Source organism: Drosophila persimilis, unplaced genomic scaffold (genome assembly GCF_003286085.1).
Source record: "Drosophila persimilis strain 14011-0111.01,24,50 unplaced genomic scaffold, DperRS2 tig00000191-arrow-pilon, whole genome shotgun sequence".
Classification (NCBI taxonomy): Eukaryota; Metazoa; Arthropoda; class Insecta; order Diptera; family Drosophilidae; genus Drosophila; species Drosophila persimilis.
The window spans coordinates 6,862,442-6,882,552 of NW_020825298.1; the positions used below are offsets into that span (position 1 = coordinate 6,862,442).

At 44.9% G+C, this 20,111-nt stretch overlaps 2 protein-coding genes across 2 annotated transcripts; one reads left to right on the forward strand and one right to left on the reverse strand.

Annotated features, from left to right (window-relative positions):
- Positions 1-4,540: 4,540 nt before the first annotated feature.
- LOC6589546 (mucin-5AC) lies at positions 4,541-9,252 on the forward strand. Its single transcript, XM_002015038.2, has 5 exons — positions 4,541-4,720; positions 5,358-5,693; positions 5,758-5,838; positions 5,898-8,093; positions 8,156-9,252. The coding sequence occupies exons 1-5, from the start codon at positions 4,573-4,575 to the stop codon at positions 9,238-9,240; spliced, it is 3,846 nt and encodes a 1,281-aa protein (XP_002015074.2). The 5' UTR covers positions 4,541-4,572; the 3' UTR covers positions 9,241-9,252.
- A 1,910-nt stretch (positions 9,253-11,162) lies between these two features.
- On the reverse strand, positions 11,163-14,607 carry LOC6589544 (protein rhomboid). The gene is made up of 4 exons (XM_026988857.1): positions 14,339-14,607; positions 11,834-11,977; positions 11,574-11,753; positions 11,163-11,483 (listed from the first exon to the last, which is right to left on the reverse strand). Exons 1-4 carry the CDS (start codon positions 14,561-14,563, stop codon positions 11,274-11,276), a joined length of 759 nt encoding a protein of 252 aa, XP_026844658.1. The 5' UTR covers positions 14,564-14,607; the 3' UTR covers positions 11,163-11,273.
- Positions 14,608-20,111: the final 5,504 nt, after the last annotated feature.

Below are 20,111 nucleotides of genomic sequence, written 5' to 3' on the forward strand. Positions count from 1 at the left end.
CCTTTGTCCAAATTGTCTTTTTTCGTTCACTTTCAACTTTGGCATTGTCAAATCTCCGACTGGGGGGGGCTTTCATTTGGGGTTAATGAAACTGAAATCTCCGAAAACTCTTAATTTCGTTGACTATCTTGGCCGTGCCATCGAAACTGCACGCAAACTGGGTTGATGAAATCGAGAAAACCCAACTAATCGAGCCATCAGAACGGAGCTTATAATCGCAACACTTTCGCTCCGAGCCTCGGGGCTGCCGGGCTGCCGGGCTACCGAAAATTCAAACAAATGACTTGATTAATTTCGCCCAGTGTATGGCCAAAAAGAAGCTGTCTGGGCGTAATTGCTTGGCCCCATTCGAGCGCCAGAGTAGAGGAGTTCTTGTGGTCTCTTGGACACCTGAGTGGCATTTTTGCTCCCACAGACGCGTCGCGCTTTCTTTTGGTCTGTTCTGTGGTTCTGCGGTTCGGTTCGGGTTTTGTCTTTGCTTTTGTAATTACAGTAATTTATTTATGAGGCAAATACACTCACACACACCTTCTAGATTCTTCGCGATTGTATCTGCGAATGCGTTGCGCATATCTAGATCTCCGCATACATGAAAATTATGGAATTATGTTGGCCCCGGCCCGGCCCAGATGCAAATCGCTTCTGAAAAATCTGTAATTAAGTTGGGGGAAAATCCCAGTGCAATCCCAGGCTTAGGCCCTAGGGCCAGCCAATCTCTCACTCTCTCTCTCTCTTGGTGAAATTTCGCCCGAATGCACTCCGTTTTTCATCTCACTTGCAGTCCGTAATTTCCAGTGTTCTAATCTTCCATTTTCATGGCCAAGTACACGACGCCTGGCATGCAAATGAGAGACATTTGAATTTCAATTAAAGCCAGAGCCGAAACACAACCAAAAAAGACGAAGAACAACCAAAATAAAAGTCAACTGCAACTGATTTACTGTGTGAAACTGAAATTCTCGTCTATTCGGTCGTTTTTTTGGGTCTTTTTTCGGTTTTTATTTTGTGTGACTTCTGTTTTTTGTTTGGCCGTCGTGAAAGTTTCTTTGGCTCAGAGCCACTGCTGGGACTTGGCTTGACATTCGGATAATGGCTTGATTAAAACTTGTCATGAGAAAGAACAGAGCCGCTCTGCTCTGACTAAATTGTGTGCAAGGCCAGGCCGGATCACAGCGGGGCCGGGGGGTCGGGGGGTCGGGGACGTGTATGCAAAGCGAGCTCCAATTAAGCGGAGAAGCGACTCTTCGCGGAGTCATGCCGGAGTACTTACACTGATTGTTTGTTGTTCTTGTGGTGGTGGTGGTGGGGCAGTGCAGCTGGGTGGCTTAGCCTGTCAGTGTCAGAGTAAGGAAAGTACTAGATCCTAGAGGAAATCTTGGGTAAGGCTATGAATCTTTGTCCAAGGAACTACGAGTAAGCCCTTGAAGGGATACATCAATCATTTCATTTGAATGAAGAAGTTAAGGGCTTTGTATCTCTATATAGTACAAAAAAGTGTTATAGAAAGGTGCGAGTGAGCCGAAGGAGAGGAGCGAGTGAACCGTGAAGGACTGAAGCGAGTGAGCCAAAGGATAGGAGCGAGTGAGCCGAAGGAGTGAAGCGAGTGAGCCGAAGGAGTGAAGCGAGTGATACGATCAACAGAAGATAGGAACAAAGCCGATGAAGCCAAGCAAGAGAGCCGAACGAGCGAGACTAGTGAGCCGAAGAAGCGCAGCGTGTAAGCGGAACGAGTGAGGCCAGAGAAACGAAAGAGCGAAGCGAGTGAGCGATCCGCCAAGGAGTGATCCGCCGAAAGAGCGAAAGGAGTGATCCGCCAATGCTAGAAAGCCGAACGAGTGAAGCTAGTAAACCGAAGGAACGAATCTAGTGCGCCAAAAGAGTGAAGCTAGTGAGCCGGGGGTCGGCACTCTAGCATAACGAGTGCGCAGGGGTCCTGGCGCCTAGTAGTTTAGCTAAGACTCGCTAGAGGCAGGTTTCGGGCCCCTGTGGTACCGCTTGGAAGACCCAATGCCAGCAGTTAGCCCCTCCGGATGCTCTTGCAAAGCTTGCTGTCTCTCTGGACATTGCTGAAACTTTTGCTCTGAAGGGCAAGCCCAAGGGTTGTAGCCTTCTTCTGCAGAACACCGCCCTCCTCGTCTCCACAGCTACAGCTCTGGCCCTTAGTACGGAAAACATAAAATATTCGAGATATTTGGTTAATTTATTGCCTTGCCCGTAGAGTATCCCCACTTCAGCTCCATGCCACACCCCAAGCCGAGTCCATACATTGTTGCCTGCCCCGGGCCAGTGCCTCTTTGAGGCATTTGCATGCCAGTGAGTGAGTTTTCGCTGCTAATCACGTTCTTAATGAAAGTGGATGCAGTCGAAGAGAGCTGCCAGAGTGGTCCCTGTCCGTGGACAATGTGGTTCTTGGCCTGGCCTGGCTTTCAGTTGCTGGACAACAACGTTGAATGGTGGCCAGAAGTCTGCCACGTTCTGCTGCCAGAGACTTGATCTTTCGCTGGCAATGACCGCCATTTGGCGTTGGCTTTGGCTTTGGCTTTATTTGATTTTCATGTTTGTTTGCTTGTTTTCCAGCTGTTCTTTGGGTTGTTTGTTTTCAGTTGCAAGTCTGCAACTATCGTCTGGCCTGCCGCGAGTGTGAAGTCTGAAGAGTTCTGTCGTGGCGGTGGGACCAGTTCTTTTCTCTCCGAGTTCCTCTGATTTTGATTAATATTCTTTATGACGTCTGCCCGGTGTCTCTCTTTCACTCTTCGGGTTCTAGTTTCTTGTATTTATTGATAAGTTTTGGCATAATTTCCTCTCCGTTCGCAGCACCTCGTTTTGGCCCATTTCTGTGCGGGTATTTCTGGGCCAAGTATTCGCTTGCTGCATGGGGCGGGTGTGGGCAAAAATAAAACCCATAAACTTGTGTGAAAATACTCGTTTCGTGTAGATCGAGATGGAAATGCTGTCTGTTTTACTTCCAACTATTTCTGGCGGGAGTTTCCAGTGGCTTTGGCTTCGTTCAAGTTTATATGAATATTTAGGCAGTGTCTTGGATTGTATCTTTCTCTGGCATCCACAAATCTTTCTTATGGAAAGTTGGGTATCATTTTTAAAGCTTGATTAATAACTGAAAGACTTCCGGTGCTGGTCAAAAGGTTTAGGAGAAGAGCAAAGAGTCGTTTCAAAGAGTCCAGTAATTAATTTGAATTTAAAAAATCAACGCTGGATTAATGTAAAGAGAAAATTAATTTTTAGACAAATTCCATCAACAGTTTTAAGAGCTCTAACGAAAAGTCTAGAAATTTGAGAGTTGAGTCAAGGAAAAAAATGCAGTTACAAAGAAAATCTTGATGAAGGCCAGATGATCCCATAAGCCCTCCCTGACCACCCACCCTTCACCAAGATTTTCTTGAGATACAATTTTGCATTCTATTATTATCGCTAGACCTCTATGGATATATCGTTACTGTATTAAATAAGTGATATTTTGGGATTATATAGGACTATATATATTTCTTCATTTGTGCGCTGTTGTCGGGCTTGTCAATGGGTTTACAGATCTTTTATACGCTCACACCCAAACAGTCATAAATGTTCTACTTTATTTAATTTAATTTCTTAATATTTTCTCCTAAATTTAGAGATCGTTTTTGGTTTACATAAGAGATCATGTACCATAATTTGTTCATGATTAATTACTACTAATTACTACTACTAATTACTAATTTGATTAGTAACATTTTTAAAGCTTGATTAATAATTGGTAAACTATCAGTGGCTGTCCCAATCTCCAGCTTTACTTTTATCAGAAAAGTATCTTTAAAAATAATTCAGAAATAAGTTTTAATTCCGAAACTCAAACCCAGATAAATGTAAAATTAATTTGTGGCTCAATGCCACCAGTCAGTTGGTGGCTCAAATTCTTCCTCTCTCCACTCTCGTTTTTCCAGAGTATTCTCCAGACCCTGTTAAACTCTCTTTAAAGCTCCAAGATCTCCAACTCCCAAGTTTATTCAAATAAAGTTAATTGCCTCAGCAACCTGTTGCATAGTTTTTGTACCTTTTTGAGTGCTAATGGCAGTCGCTTATCCAACACCCTTTCCCCCTCTCTCTCTCTCTCTTTGCAGGCTTTGCGGTTCATTAAAAGTGTGGCAGAACTTTGGCACCGCCACCGAGCAATAAACAACAAAACAAAAGCCGACCGACCGTCGACGACCTGTAGAAATGCTCCGACAATTGTGCGGGTAATTTCCAGTCTACGGCTGAGCATGCGCCCGGCCCCGGCCTCAGTCTATGGTCTATGGTCTATGGTCTATGGTCCCCTGGTCGCGTTGTCATTCGAAAGTTGCCGCTGCGTGACACACATTTAACGCATTAGACTTGGAGTTGGACTCCGAGCCAGAGCCAGAGCCAGACAAGTTGGAGCTGCCCTGCCACCGCCAGAAGTAGAAGAAGGAGAAGGAGAAGGAGGGGTGCCCACTGGGAAGCTTAGCTTGAGCTATCCCCCAAACCCAAACCCAAACCCAAACCCCAACCCAGTCCCAAAGCCGAGCCCAAAGTCGGTTCGGTTCTGTTGCATTATTCATGCTCTTCTTGGACGCTGAGGCAACGGTAACGCGAGGCATTCGACCCATGGAGACGAAGATGACGCTGCGCTTAGTCAGCATCTTATCGGCGGCAGTGCTTTTCCTCTGGCCCGCACAGCTGGATGCATTCATCACACCGAATACAGGTGAGTCGTGGCATCGATCGGGAACAGCGGGCCGTAATGTCTGTGAAATGTATGGCATTGGGGGCCTTCTCGGCCTTCTCGGCCTTGGAGTGGCAAAGTAGCGGATCATTTCGAAGATACACGGGTTTATTATGGGAGTGGAACGTACACATTAGCACTCGGAGGAGTACAGGGGGGCAAAACACTTGCTTTTGATCGGAAAAATATCAGGGAAAATGTGGTTTTTGGTAGGTTCTTTGCAGGGGAGGGAATTGCAGTGAAGTACAGCCTCCAAGGCAGCCTCTGAAGCCTTTCCTTTATGGCTTGGAACCCCTGACAAAAGGGGGACGGTTTTCCCAAGCAATAGTTAGATGTGCTTACCCTTGGATATTGGCTCCACAATCAGCGTATTCTCTAGATATTTCGGTGCATTCCCAAGGCATATGGCACCCAAAGGCATGGGGATAATCCGCCTGCCACCAAATCAGCCTCTAAAGAGAAGCCACAGACTCTTTGGACCGCATTTTAGGGGCCACCAAGAACCCCTTGATCCAAAATAGATTTTCGGTGACTCTTATAAAGGCCTTCGCCTTAAAACTTCTCCAAATAATCTATAAATTCCTAACAAAAAACCCCATAACTCCCTTTGTCTCTGCAGGCTGCCACCACAATGGCACTTGGTTCGCCGACAAGTCGGTGGTGCCCAGCATGGAGAAATGCCTGAGCTGCCAGTGCAATCGCAAGACCCTCGTGTGCCGCCTCAAGGTCTGCCCCGAGATGCCCATGCCCCCGCCCAGGGGCTGTGTGGTGGTCCAAAAGAAGAGCAGCTGCTGTCCGTATCTGTCCTGCGCGCGGCTGGACGCCTTCTACAAGATACCCACCAAGCGGCGCATCATCGCCTACTTGGATCACTACGAGAGGGAGTCCATCGATCGGGTGGTCAACGATAATATGCTGCAAAGACGTTCCGATGATTCGGATACGGATTTGTTTGGTGAGTGGAAGGCTAGCCATAAGACAGGAGGAACCTCTAAGATGTATTTCCGTGTTCGTTTCAGTCTGCGTTAAGAATGGAACTGTGTACAAGTCGGGCTCGGCAATGTCCTCGTCGAACCTCTGCAGCTACTGCTATTGCATAGGTAAGAAAATCAAGGCAAATACCTCTATAAATACTCTTCATTCTGATTATACATTCCAGGCGGCACCGAGAAGTGCGTCAAGCCCAAGTGCATGCTGCCCCTCGACGGCTGCAAGCCGATCTTCGTGGACTCCGCCTGCTGTCCCGTGCGCTACGATTGCAGCAGCAAGACCTCCGGCAAGTCCTCGCAGGAGGTGCGCTACCGGAAGACCACCAACAAGCACTTCCAGCGGATGTCGCAGCGCCTGCAGCGGAATCGGGGCTGCACCGTCGGCGCCCAGTTCTACGCGGAGGGCCAGAAGATGCGCTCGGACGTGGACAGGCCGTGCGACATTTGCTTCTGCATACGGGGCACGCGGCGCTGTGCCCCCAAGAAGTGCTCGCCGGCGCTGAAGAACTGCATACCGGTGGTGCCCAAGGGCCAGTGCTGTCCCTCCAGCTACGACTGCGGCAGCCAGCGGGACTACCGCCGGTCGCACAACTCCCGCCAGTTCAACCTGTACAACATGCTCTTCGGCAAGGAGGAGCAGCAGGTGGAGGCGGTGGCCAATGCGGCGATAATACCCCAGAACTCCATGGCCGAGCGCTACCCGCACGACAGGCATCCGACGCGAGCGCCTGCCGGCAATCCCCTGGAGGCCAGCAGCGAGAAGAGCATCCTGGACACGCTGCGCGAGGGCCTCGAGTTCATCGACGGCAACAACAACCAAATGCTGGCCAACAACCTCGATCTGGTGGGCATTAAGGCCACACCCGCCCCCCAGCCCACGACCCGGGAGGAGCCCACCGCCGAGGAGGTCAGCAGCACGACCTCCCTGAGCTTCCTCGACCTGCTGCTGGGTCCCAGCACAGAGCCTGTGCCCCAGCCCGAGTCGACGACCACGAAGAACACGCTCTCCTGGATGGACATCCTCCTGGGACCCGACGAGGAGGAGCTGCCGCCCATCACCGAGGCGTACGCAGAGGCCGGCACCGAAGAGTCCACGGCGACGATGAACAACGGCATCAAACGGATCGCCGACGACTTTGACGAGCAGCTGGACAACGGCGGCATTGCGGTGGGGGAGCTGCCAGCCGAGGCCCAGCACATTGGCCTGGCCAATGCGGGTATTTGGCCAACACCGAGCCAGGAAATGAATCCACCCCCCAAGGATGAAGCCAGCCTGCTGAATGCCTTCATGGATGGTCTATCGGGGATGCTGGAGGAGTCCAGCAATGACACCACCAGCATTAGCACCACCACCACCACCACAACCACAATGAGAGCACCCACTGATCGACCAGCGCCCATGTTCCGTCCTTTGCCGAGCCACAAACTGACCCACAATCGAATCAACTCGAAGCTGGCGAATCTCACCGTGACGCCACCCATGCTGGTGACCCACAGGGTCGGCACAACCACCAGCACCACCACAAGACAGCCGACAACCAAGACGACAACAATTAGAACCACACCAAAGCCGACAACAGCCAAACCGAGGCCCAAAACCACCAGAAAGACAACCACAGTGGCGCCCAAAACGACTCCAACAACCACCAGCAGCACCACCACCACAACAACAACAACAACAACCGAAAGACCCACAACAACATTGAGAACCACCAACAAATCCAAATCAAAGCCCAAACCGAAGCCCAAGCCAAAGCCGTACATCACGAGCACCTCGAAGCCTTTGGTGATCAAAACGAATCCCACAATTCTGGAGGCCGAACCCCTGGACTCCAATGGGGAGCCCACATTGCCGCCCAGTCTGCCCAATCTGAAGATCATACCCTTCCTGCCCACGGATGCGGTGGAAACAGTGCCCCAGAGCGGCTTCTATCAGCCGCCGTTGGGCGTCACCGCCGCGGCCGACGATTTGGTGGCCCTGTACTCGCAGCCCGATCCCGACCAGGCCGCCTACAAGTACAAGTTCAATGTGGAGGTGCCCGCCGCCGAGCCCGCCCCCGAGCCCGTGGTCCATGTGGGCGGGCAGTACCAGGGCAGTGCGGCCTACGTGAAGTTCGACTTTGATCAGCAGCAGCAACAGCAGGCGCAGCAGGTGGTGGTGCCGCCAGTCCACAGTGGCTTCTCGCCGCCCACCGAGACGGAGGGCGGCTTCATGCCCAAGGAACCGCTGGTGATCGACGGGGAGGTCCTGCAGGAGCATGTCACCTCCTCCTCGAGTGTCCTAAGCGGTGGCCTGCCCGATAGTTATCACGTGACGCAGCACGTAATCGATATATCTATGCCAGGCAACGATACTTCCTCGATAGGTATGAAACTTGACCTCCATTCTAAGAGAAAATTCCTCGAAATTTGTTTGGTTTGTCCACAGAAATCACCACGCCGGACCCCTTCAAGGATGTGATTCACACCGAACCGCCGCCCAATCTGGATACACTAATCGAGGATAAGGCGAACAAGCAGCCAATTGAAGAGCACATTGAGAGCGTCACGTACAGCGTCAGCAACTCGACAAGCGCCTCGGCCTTCTCGGCCCCAACGGAAAAGCAAATACCGCTCATAGATAAATTCGAAATCAATAAATTAGATAAGCTCTTGGATGAGCTGTTGGGCATGGAACTGCCCCAAGCAGCTGGCAGCACAGTGCCGCCCTTTAAGCAGATGCCCGAGAAGAGTCCACCACCGACAACAACAACCACAACAACAGCCCCAACAACGACTACAACAACAGCCCCAACAACGACTAACAGCAGTTCAACGACAAGTGCCACAACGACCACAACAACGTCGACACGTGCCCCGGCCAAAAAAGGCAACAGTAAAACGAAAACCAAACAATCGACGGGCAATAGACGCAATCCGGGGCCAAGTAGAACCAAAGTCCAAACAGCCACCCGTCGAACGTTGGTCAACAAACCAGGGGGAGGGGGAGGGGGAGGGGGAGCCACACGAGTGTCACCCACAACAACGACTGCGAGAGCCACAACAACATCAACAACAACGATGGGAAGTACTGGAACTACAGGAACCACAGGAACAAGCACTATGCATCCGTTTTTAAATTCACCATTCGACAAATTACCGTTCATGGACACCAGCTATGAGGTAAGACCGCACAGATTGCAACAGCAGCAGGTCGAGCCACCGGAGCAGCAATTCCACCATTACCAGCATGCCCCAAGTTCAACAACAACAACAACAACCACAACAACCGCCACAGAGGAAGCTCCCCGCTCAGTGAACAGAGAGAGGGAGAGGGAGAGGGAGCGGGACAGGGAGCGGGGCAGCAGCGATGAGAGCCACATGGCGGATCCCCTGGGCATGCTGAAACTGGCGGGTTGCAACATTTATGGCCGCATGTATCGCGTCGGTCGGATTATCGTCGAATTATCCAGCCAGTGCCTGGAGTGCAAGTGCACCGAAGTGGGGGTCAAGTGTGGCCCACTAGACTGTTAATTTACAACGTAATTTAGAAGCTTAGAAGAGTAAAAGTTTGAAGGTTTAATGGGAAACCCTCCTGTCCCTTGAGTGTATAGCCGTAACGTTTCAGATTCGTAAGATTTATGCTAATCCCTAGCCTGTAACTAGTTAAGGGGTAGCCTAAGAGCCTAACTACTAAATTGTATTATACAAATATATACCTATACAATAATCTACATCTATCTATAGAAATCCTTAAGCTATAACTAATTTTTAAACTACATCTACAGCATGGCATTTATATAATAAACTTAGAAGTAAATAAATCCATAAATAAATAAATCAATAAATAAATAAATACAGATAAAATAAAATTAATTAAAGAAAGTTATTACTTTTGAAATCCTTAGGGAGTGGATCGCTTGTTTATGCAGCAGACGGAGTACCCGAGGCTGAGTAAAGAAGGGCTTGCCTTGAGGTCGAAGAACCAATCATAGGACTGGATAGAATATTTGTAAACTCAGATTACTGCAAACACGGATATATATAGGGTTATTGGATTAATTTTCCCCGCTTTAAGTTATAGAATATATATTCTTCGCGCGTATTTTCGAAACCTTTGCACTTTATTGTAACGAATGAGGGATTAATAGGCCGACTATTAAGTTGTCCTTTCCCTGGAAAGAGTCAGTCGGAGCTTAATGTTTGTTCGGAATGGTAGATAAATTCTATCGGAAATTAAACCTTCTTAAATAATAGAAAACAACTCTCTGTCTCTGTTTGTCAATCATAAATATGAACCATAGAAACCTGCCAATATCTAAGAGCATATATGGCAATTTTAAACCAAGACCAACGCTAAGAAAAGGACGAGGAGGATACCTTCTGCCTGCATAGCACACGTGTTCATAGAATTATATTTGATTTTTATGGTCGAATCACTATGTGTCCTTTCTCCCAAGTGGCCTCCTTCAAGTAGACTTATTGTTCAAAAAAGTTTGCTTAAAATTTCATAGAAGGTCTAGTTTTAGGCGGACCAAGAATATACCATAAAATACCTCTAGAATATGGCTTCAGAGATGGTTCCATTTGTGCGTTGAACAGCAAAAAATAGCAATCATTCTTTACATAGAACCACTAGGACGCACTAGTCTTAGCGAGAAACCTCTATTTCCCTGAATTATGACAAAATTCCAACTATTTTAAAGCACTGAAAAGCATAGCTACGTTCTCTTTCAACAGCAAATCGAAATAATTTAAAATGAATCATTAAAATGAGTAATTCTGCATCAGATAATTACTTATACTCGTCTGCAGGGGATGCAAGGCCCCTGTCCAGGCCATGATTCGTTTGTGGCTTTCCCAAAAAAAGAGCTGTATCAAAAGTCTGACAAATGTCAAGCGGGTGTAATCACTGCACATTGTTTTTATGCGTCTCTGCTTCGTTCTGCAACAAAAATGAACTTTTTCACGTGTGTAAATCGACGGAAAACTTCTGTGACACATTTTTCAAAGTACTACAAAACGATGTGAATCAATGGAAAAGGTAATTGCAATGCAATTTATAGGCAGCAAATAGATTATATTTTGTGATTCAATAGCCACTTCTACAGTGCTTTGAATGCATTCAATCTACTTGTGAATCGTCTGTGACCAAGAAATAAAATTCGATTTTCAAACAATAAATATTCATTAAATGTTTTACCGAATAAATTGGAACAAATTTGTGATTACATAAATTCCAAACTGCCACAAAAAAAAAGGCTTACAGAGGCCAACAATTAGCCAAAAGCCAGAGGCCTTTTGATGAGTAATAAATTAATTAAATTTCAAAGCCATTCAGTTAACAATTTGTAAGCCAATTAGGGGACATAAAACATAGTCCGCCCCCCCACAGGAGGTGTAAAATAAATGTTTATTCATAAATACCATACAAAAAATAAATAAACACTGTGGCGTGTGGCAGACAGCCCCAAATGTGGAGTAATTATTTATGGAATTTGCAATCCGGTGGTCGGCTTGCCTAGAATATTAATAACAACAGCAATGGAAGATACAACTAATTGAGACTACAGATAGATGGATTTCTGCACACGTCGATAGACGACAAAGCCGCACAGCAGGCCGGCCACGCCTCCGCCCAGATGCGCCTCCAGGCTGATGCGCGGATTGCGATTGTGGTTCTGGCGAAAGTGAAAGGCGGTGAAGGCCACGTCGCTGAGGAACAAGATCAGCAGAGCGGCGATGCGGGCAAAGCGGTGCGACAAATGGGGGAAGTTCTATTCAACCAAAAGGGAGGGGGGGGGGGGTGGTGGTGGGGGAGGGGTAAATCAGTTGAAAGTTAAATTACATTTTCACAGTCGACTGACCAGAACCAGGTGCGGCACATGACTGAAGAGCATGGCATAGACCCCGGCGGATGCACCCAAAAGCAGCAGATGGGGCTGCAGCCAGGCATTGGCCAAGGCACCGGCCAGACCGCCCGCCAAATAGACCGCCGCCAGACGCCAGTGACCCTGCTCCAGTTCTAGGCACATTCCAATGAAGCACTGGAAAGGCATTTACCCATTAGAGTGTCGACGGGGGGGTTGGGGGGGTTGGGGGGGTTGGGGGGACCCCCAATGCTCACCTGGAGACAAATGTTGAGCGTCAAGTGCCAGGCGTCGGCGTGGAGCAGCATGTAGGTGAGGAGCCGCCAGTACTCGTGACTCCATTCCGGCTTGTAGATCAGTCTTCTTTGCATGCACTCATTGGCAATCAGATGCAGAGATATCTGATCGAAATGGGAGGAGAGAAAGAGAAAGAGCAGAGGGATTAGGTGACATTAATTACACGGCACTGCACGGCACTGCACAGCGAAAGAAGGTTGTCGGCACATGAAAATGGCAACGATTTTTACTAATAATAATTTCTACTAATAAACCTGAGTAAATATTGGGCCATAAGGCGCTAAGATGCTCAATAGGCAGCAGTATATATCCATAAATAAAGATGATGACATCCATGATGTGGTAAACAATTGTAGGCATCAGAAAATGTAAAATAGCCGCAAATTTGTACTAAATAAAATCAGTAGTCTTCGAATACTAGTAGCTGAACATTTATTTGAGTGGAAGTCCTTTCTCCAGTAAGAATATATCGAATAGAGCTATTCCATTCCATTCCATTCCTACTCCTATTTCTAGTCTACTGCTATTCCACTCCTCTTCTACTCCATTCTCGGAGATAGCCTTACAAACGGTGCAAGGGTTGGGCGTCTCCTGTGGGCCTAAAGAAGTCTATGAATCGTAATCCAAAATCCTAGTTCTGATAGGGCCACTGATCGAAAGCGACATCAGTGTGATCTGATCCAGGTGGTTAAAAGATCTAAAGACTCAAGAGAATTGAAATAAAACAAGGATTTCGAAAGCATTGGAAAGGGTTTCATATGAAATTGATACCTATATATTTTATTATTACAATTTTAAATTTGTATGTAATTTTTTTTTTCCAATTTTCTCTATAATTTTTATTATAAATTTTGTAACATTTTATTAGAATTTTTTTATAATTTGTTATACTTTTTATACTTTTTTTTTTATTATTTTTGTATAATTTTGTATAATTTTGTATAATTTTGTATAATTTTTTATAATTTGTTAATAAAATTTTTGTTTAATTTTTGTATAATTTTTTTTATTTTTTTTTTTAATTTTTTCATAATTTTGTATAATTTTTTTATAATTTTGTATTAATTATTTATAATTTTTGTATAATTTTTTTACAATTTTTTAAAATAATTTTCTCTATAATTGTAGCAATTGTAATAATTGTTTTTAGAACAAAAAACAACACCCAAAAAATCGATTCCAATCCAAACCAATTCCTTAGCAAAAAAGATTGCCATATCCCCACGGGTATTTGCATCTCGAAACAAACCCCATCTTTGTAGATCAGTGTCATGGCTGCTAATGCCGACCGACAATCGCTGTCACTTTCGCTCCAGCGGCCAAGTGTCGAGATGCAGTGCGAGTGCTAAGATGCCGCACAATGAGCGCCGCATGACTTGACAGCGGCCACAACGCCGCAAAAGCGGCGGCGACACCAAATCGGTGGAACACATGCAGCAGCAGGCCAAATATGACAAATGCCAGAGTTGCAGTTGCGACATTCGATCGATGGCTAAAAAGGCAATACGGATTGTGCAACATGCAACGGAGTTGTGGGTTGGGCCCAGCATTTCTGCGCGTAATCAGCGCACATTTCAAGAGCTGCAATAAGCTATCAATTAATAAGTGGCTCTGTGTCGCCAAATGGGTCACACTTGTGGGACTTTGGGTGGGAGCCAACAGGCAGTGCAGGGAGTAATTCGATGCGGAGTTGCTGAGGAGTGGCCAGGCACGTCTTTGGAGAGGTTTGGAGCCCCAGAAAAGCAAACTTCCAGGCGTTTGAAACAAGCAAAAGAAGCCACAGTCTGTTTATAAGAAACCCCCATTCATTCAGTAATCAAAAGCGTCGGCTCGGACTCTCCTAAGTTCTTTGGACCCCTCGAAACAGCATAAATAAAGAATCAAATCTTTTATTTGCCTGCCATAAAATAAACCCAAATTTTTCCATCTAACAAAACCGCAAATAAACCGCAAATAAACACTTCATTTCATAGATAAACCAGTGAGCAGTTTTCCAGCTAATGGAAATTCGCATGAATTTTCAATGCCATAATTTATGGAGCTCACTGGCACTCGCACACAAAACAAAAACAAACGAATTTGTTTGTTTAAATTGAATCGAATCGGCGGCTAATATAAACAAGGATTTATATAGAATTATTGTACTAAATATTCGGCACACAGTACTATATATACGGCGGTGGTCTTATCGGCCGTAAACATTCAAAGAGAGAGGCTCCGTTTCTCCGATTCACCGATTCCGGCAACTGTCGCTTTTCTTATCGGCGTGAAAGGGAGAATGTATCTGCAATCACTGTATGCAAACGAATCCGAAACAAAATGATTTTATGAATTGCAAAATCCAATCAAAAGCGAAAAACACACACAGGCACATCACTCATACGCCACGTTGTGCCATACAATGGGGGGGGGGGGGGGGGGGAGAGGTAGAAAGTAGAGCGGCAGCAGCTGCATCAGAATCGAACCTGCATAAAGCACATCAGCAATATAAACCAGGGCACACGCCAAACACGCTGTCGCTTCGGCCCCCCCGCCTTTGTCAGGTCATCAATGAAAATCTTCTGGAGGGGGGCCCGGGCCCGGGCACCGCCATCCGCGGATGTTTCTGCCAGCAACAGGAGCCTCACATCCTTGCCGTTATTATTTTCACCGTTATTGTTATTGCTACTGTTATCCCGTGGCTCTGACATAATTCGAGTGCCGAGGCGGCATTTGACAACCGATGCGCTGAACGCTTGACGGGCGACTAGGCGGAGATCCGCGCACACCTCGAAAGCCACTGCGAAGGTGTCTTTTGTTCTTCGATGCACGAAAATCAATGCGATCCGATCAGAAACCGATTGATCCAACGAACGACGACTGACGGACTGCCGTCACATCACTCCCTCCGCTCAGATTTTGGACCCAAAAAGCGAAGCATACTTTTAGCTGGAGAGGAAAATCTTTTGGTTTGTGTCTTGGGTGGTAGGGGAAATATTTCCGTATTTTCAAGATTTTTTTTATACAATTTTAGACTAAGAAAAATTGCATGATATTTATTTATTTATTTCAAAATTAAAAAATAATATGCACTATTAAATCTAAGAGGTCTGAGTGGTGCTTAGAGTCCCAGTAACTAGACCTTCGATTCTATGATGTGATTAGAACACTTTTCGTTTACAAAATTTTAAAAAATAATGCAAAATAATGCAATAAATAATTAAAAATAATGCAATAAATAATTCAAAATAATGCAATAAATAATGCAAAATAAAGCAATAAATAATTCAAAATAAAGCAATAAATTATGCAAAATAAAGCAATAAATAATGCAAAATAATACAATAAATAATGCATATACAAATTAGCCATCTTATAGAGAATTGATGAATTTATTGGACTAAATTTTTTTTTTTTATTAAAATTGCTATGTATTTTTCTAGTAGTTCGCCCCTTATAACACCTTTACACTGAATATGTATTGCTGTGACAACACTTAAGTCCAGCACTGTATGTTGTCTGATATTTTACAATATTAAAGGTATAAATTCCAAGTTACAATCAACAGTTATAGCCAGAAAAATAGGGTATTCAGGTTGCCATTTTATAGCTTTAATTTATTGTATAAATATTATTAATATGTTGTTTTTTTTTGGGTTGCGCAGCCTAATATTTGGCCAATAGTCCATAGATTATAGTCAGTGGTTCAGCAGTAAAGTAAATTCCTATTCCTATTGTTTGTGGTTTGCACTGTTATAATGCCCACAGCAACATATTGTAATCTACATACATACACACATACTACATACATACATACATACATACATATGCTCCCGCACGGCAGCGGCCTATGGAGCCGTTCTCTCGCGTCTTTCTTTCATTCTTTCTTTCGCCTTCCCAATCGCTTCCTCGATCCGTCGCGCTTTCGGCTTTGGCTTTCGGGCGCGGGATATTCGGCTTCCTCCCGCCTGCCCTAGAATTTATTCTCTCCGAATCCGACGCTGTCTTCAATCGACGCTAATCATCCAACAGAGCTCTCATCGTGTTCTCGTCGTAAACCTCACACGAACCTTTCGCTGCCCCTTCGACTCTGTAACGCAGTGCATACCAAAAAAAAAAACCCACAATAAACCATATTAAGCCAAACAATCATTGAGTTTTCATTAAACAGATCGCAAACGTACGCTGCTGAAAATTCTCAGTAGCTCAACATTGTTCATGGTTGCACCTGAAGGAATTACGTCCAAGAATCTACAAAATCAACATCAATCCTGATACAGTTTGGCCGTGGACGATGGATATTGATGCTCTGTTTCTGTTTCTGACTTTGGTGTCCAGGAAATGTCGAGATGGCTTGTCATTTGTCATTTCCCTGTATAGGTAGGATAGCATAGGGGATGCTTTCGTGATTCCTTTTCTGGTTTTAGTATGGAAAATTGTCAACTAAAGTTAGTTGAAAGTTAGGAAGGAACCGGTGTTATGGGCATTGAAAGAACTTCAGTGAAAGAAAATAACATTAAATCAACTCCTCAGATATAAAGTCAAAGGTGTATTGATGCTCAGCTTTCACAATTTCAGGTGTGAGTCCGTCCATCAATGAAAGGATTCTCTTTGACCAAGTAGTCCTTTAGTCTCTTTGGCGCGGTAGTCCATAGCTGATTGTACCCCGTATCTCTTGGACTGCCCGACTATCTTTGGCGTTCTGTGTTCCCTCGACCTCGACACAATGGCAACAAGCGTGTCCGCGTACGAGAGATTTCGTGCCGCCAGCTTCCGTTTTCCGTAGCCATGACAAACGGCACAAACCTCCTGAAAACCCCTTTAAAATTTCCACCATTTCGTGCCACCGCTCCATGCCCCATTACGGCGACGGCGACTGTGGCTCTGCCCCATCCTTGGCATTTGACATTTTGCCTTGGCGGAGCGTGGCATGAAGTGGCACGGAGCGATGGTGCAGCAGCGGCACGAACGGAAGCTGCAGCACGCCCGCGTAATGTTTACACAAAGATGTCGACATTTAGCGGCACGCGGAGGGATTCCTCAGTGTGGTGAAAAGCTCTTGGGGGAAAACCCAAGCGATTACTCTCTTTCACTCTTTAGGCCATGTCCGTCTCGCTCTCTCTCTCTCTCTCTCCCTCTCTCTAGCTGTCGCTGTCTCTGTCTTTTGCTAGCCATGGACACGTGGTGGGCCATGCTGGCTGGAGATGGCTGTCAACACACCAAATGCTGGTTATGAATGGCTTTTAATGAAATATTTATGTAACAAGCAATAAGGACCACTTTTGGCTTCTAAACGAACGACCGAAAGAGCGAAAGAGACAGAGGCCAAAGACAGAAAGAGAGAGAGAGAGAGAGAGAACAAACAAAAGCGATGGAAATAATTGTTTGGCTAGTTAAGTTTTTGACGCAACGTTGGGGCCAAGATAACGGCATCTCGGATGTACAAGGATGTACATATGTGTGTGTTTGTTTATCATAAACTTTCCTCAATGCTGGAACTGCCAAAAGTCATTAACAGTCCGTTTGTACGCGCCCCGCCCCCCTCCCGGAAGAGGCTGCAACAACAAATTGCCAAATAAGAGAGAGGCCAAAGGAAACCCTGGAAAGTTGCCCCCAAAACCCAAAGGCAAAGCCAAGCTAGACACAAGACAAAACTTATCTTTGGCTCTGATACTCGATTGTCTGTGCGGGTTTATTTACTTGCCGCTGGCTGGCTCGCACATAGAAGGGGGAACGGGGAGGGGGGCTTATCGGAAAGCTAACTGTTTGAGGCACTGCGTGCGTGCATTAAATTAAAGTCATTGGGGGACTCATTGGGTGGCTTTCAAGGTGGCTTTAATGAGCTTTTTCGATGTGGATATTGTGCTAAAAAAAAGGGACAGAGGCAGATGCGTGCGTAAGTGAAGAGCGTTAGCATTCAGAACGATTTACTCCAGTAAGCAATGGAAAGATGAACATCTTCCGCTATAGAGGGAAGCCTACGAATGGAGCTAATATCTAAGGCAATGGAAGGCAGTGTTGCAGGACCTGATAAAACATACAACATGGCTAACAAGACTAACAGAGTGACAGAGAGAGTGGGGCTAATTGTTTAAAATACATAAGGCAGTAAGCGGCTCTTGGCCTGAAAGACTATGATTCTTGATATAATTTATTATTACTTATTTATTTTATTTCTTTTATTAATAATTAAATATTATTATTTATTTATTATAAATATATATTTTGTATTATTATTTATTTATTTTTTACTTGTATTAATTATTTTTATTTATTTATTAATTTTATTTCTTTATTAATTTGATTTAGTTATTATTTTTATGATGTAATTATTATATATTTATTATTATTCATTTATTATTATTCATTTATTATTATTCATTTATTATTATTCATTTATTATTATTCATTTATTATTATTCATTTATTATTGTTCATTTATTATTATTAATTTATTTTGATTTATTATTTATTTATTTTTTATTAATATGTACTATCATTATTTTTATTTATTACAATTATTTATATTTCTTATAATTATTTTTACTGATTATAATTATTATTATTAAGACCAATTATTCTTTTTGATTCTTATTATTATTCCTATAAATTCTTGCCATCAACTGGCTACCCATTAAAATATTTTTGGTGATCAAAAACTCTCTAGCACCCCTGTAAATTTCCTATATCCGTCAATAATCATAAAAGCTTTAACCCAAGAGTCTGCTATAATCGAACTCCTCTCAAAGGTAAAGGTGACGATGAAATTCTTATAGAAAGAAATAAATTTACTCATAAACTTCCATATATAGAATGTAAGTGGAAAGAAATACCTATGTTCAAGGACGTACCCAGGATTTCGCGAAGGGAGGCAGTCGGATTTTTTTCCAAGTGTGATTTTTACGCGTACGAGGCTATTTTATATCTATGTATTTTGAAGGATTGATTTGGTAAACCATTTCAAATAAATTAAGCGAAAATTAAATGCAAACTTTTTCCCTTCTCCCTTCCTGGGTAAGGCCCTTTCTCCTGTTTCCGACAGGCCTAGAAGTACGAGTATATTTCATAGCCCAAGTGCCAGAACAACTTCAACACTCCACCAAAAGCCCCGGGGGGGTCTAGCACAGTTTTTGGTCCGAACTCTCCCGCTCCCTCTCTCTTTGCCCCCCTCTAACAGGGCCAAGATGTTCCACTTTAACATCTACTGAGTCCGCACCAAAAAAAGAAATGGGAGAAGAGGAGGGAAAAAGAAAAGCGTTTAGGCAAATCTTTGCGCCAAAATCTTGAGCAAACAAGCTCATTACAAGCCAGAAAAGCCAGAGGAGAAAATAAATAAAAATAAAAGGGAAAGGGAAAGGGAGAGAGAGAGAAAATTGTAAGCAAGGCAAAGCAAAGCAAAGCAAAGTGTGTGCCATGCCACATGATTGAGTGACTTACAGCCGGAGACGGACGGACGGGTGGACGGGCGGAGAGGGGGCGTGGCCAGAGCCCAAAGGAAGAGGCTGAGGACCATTACGGTTACACTTTATGACCGCAATTTTATTGATACCGCCAAAGGGAGCAAACACACAAAAATATAAAAAGAGCCCAACGAGGGACCGGCTCAAGGATTTTTCTGCCCATAAAGCGCATTGGGTACGATTTTTGAGAATTTCCTGCATCGCCGGGCGTGTTTATAGCGGACACCCAAGCCCAAGGCAATAACAATCACTACACACTGAGCACAACAATAAACTAATCTAATGTCGGTATCAAATTTACATGCAGCGCCACGGCAGCGTTTTAAAAGACTTCCCGGCGAAAGCCTCAAATGATAGGGCGCTCCGTGCGGATAATGCTAGTGGAGGCAAGGCCACGTCCCCATCGCCGCCATCGTCTCCATCGTCTCCATCGTCAGCGTCATCTCTCTAAAGGCAAATATTAACAAGCTTGGTTTCATTGAGTTTGAGCTGCTGTGCGGGGCGGGGAGGGAGCTAGAGATGGTTGCGTGTATCTACATGGAGTGCGGAGCACAATGGAGTTTATTATATAGGGAAAGCCATTCAGCAATTAAAAATAACATAATATCCTTTATTACTCGTTACATCTCGTGTCCCGATTCTTGTGGAACTTCTCCCAAACGACTCGATCAAATTTTTATGAATTTTTAAACTATTTTTCACTTTTCTATCACCACCAAAGAATTTGATCAATTTTTTCAGTGAATAATGCCTTTGGGCCGTCGAGTAAATGAAAATAAAGAAGCGGTACACCAGAAAG

What these genes read in the sequence shown, in the direction of transcription:
- LOC6589546 (XM_002015038.2), top strand. Translation starts at nt 4,573, where the DNA reads ATGCTCTTCTTGGACGCTGAGGCAACGGTAACGCGAGGCATTCGACCC. An exon ending in CAGCTACTGCTATTGCATAG is followed by an intron (nt 5,839 to 5,897) that starts GTAAGAAAATCA and finishes TATACATTCCAG; the next exon opens with GCGGCACCGAGAAGTGCGTC. An exon ending in CAACGATACTTCCTCGATAG is followed by an intron (nt 8,094 to 8,155) that starts GTATGAAACTTG and finishes GTTTGTCCACAG; the next exon opens with AAATCACCACGCCGGACCCC.
- LOC6589544 (XM_026988857.1), bottom strand. Translation starts at nt 14,563, where the DNA reads ATGTCAGAGCCACGGGATAACAGTAGCAATAACAATAACGGTGAAAAT. An exon ending in CGCTCAACATTTGTCTCCAG is followed by an intron (nt 11,754 to 11,833) that starts GTGAGCATTGGG and finishes ATGCCTTTCCAG; the next exon opens with TGCTTCATTGGAATGTGCCT. An exon ending in ATGTGCCGCACCTGGTTCTG is followed by an intron (nt 11,484 to 11,573) that starts GTCAGTCGACTG and finishes TTGGTTGAATAG; the next exon opens with AACTTCCCCCATTTGTCGCA.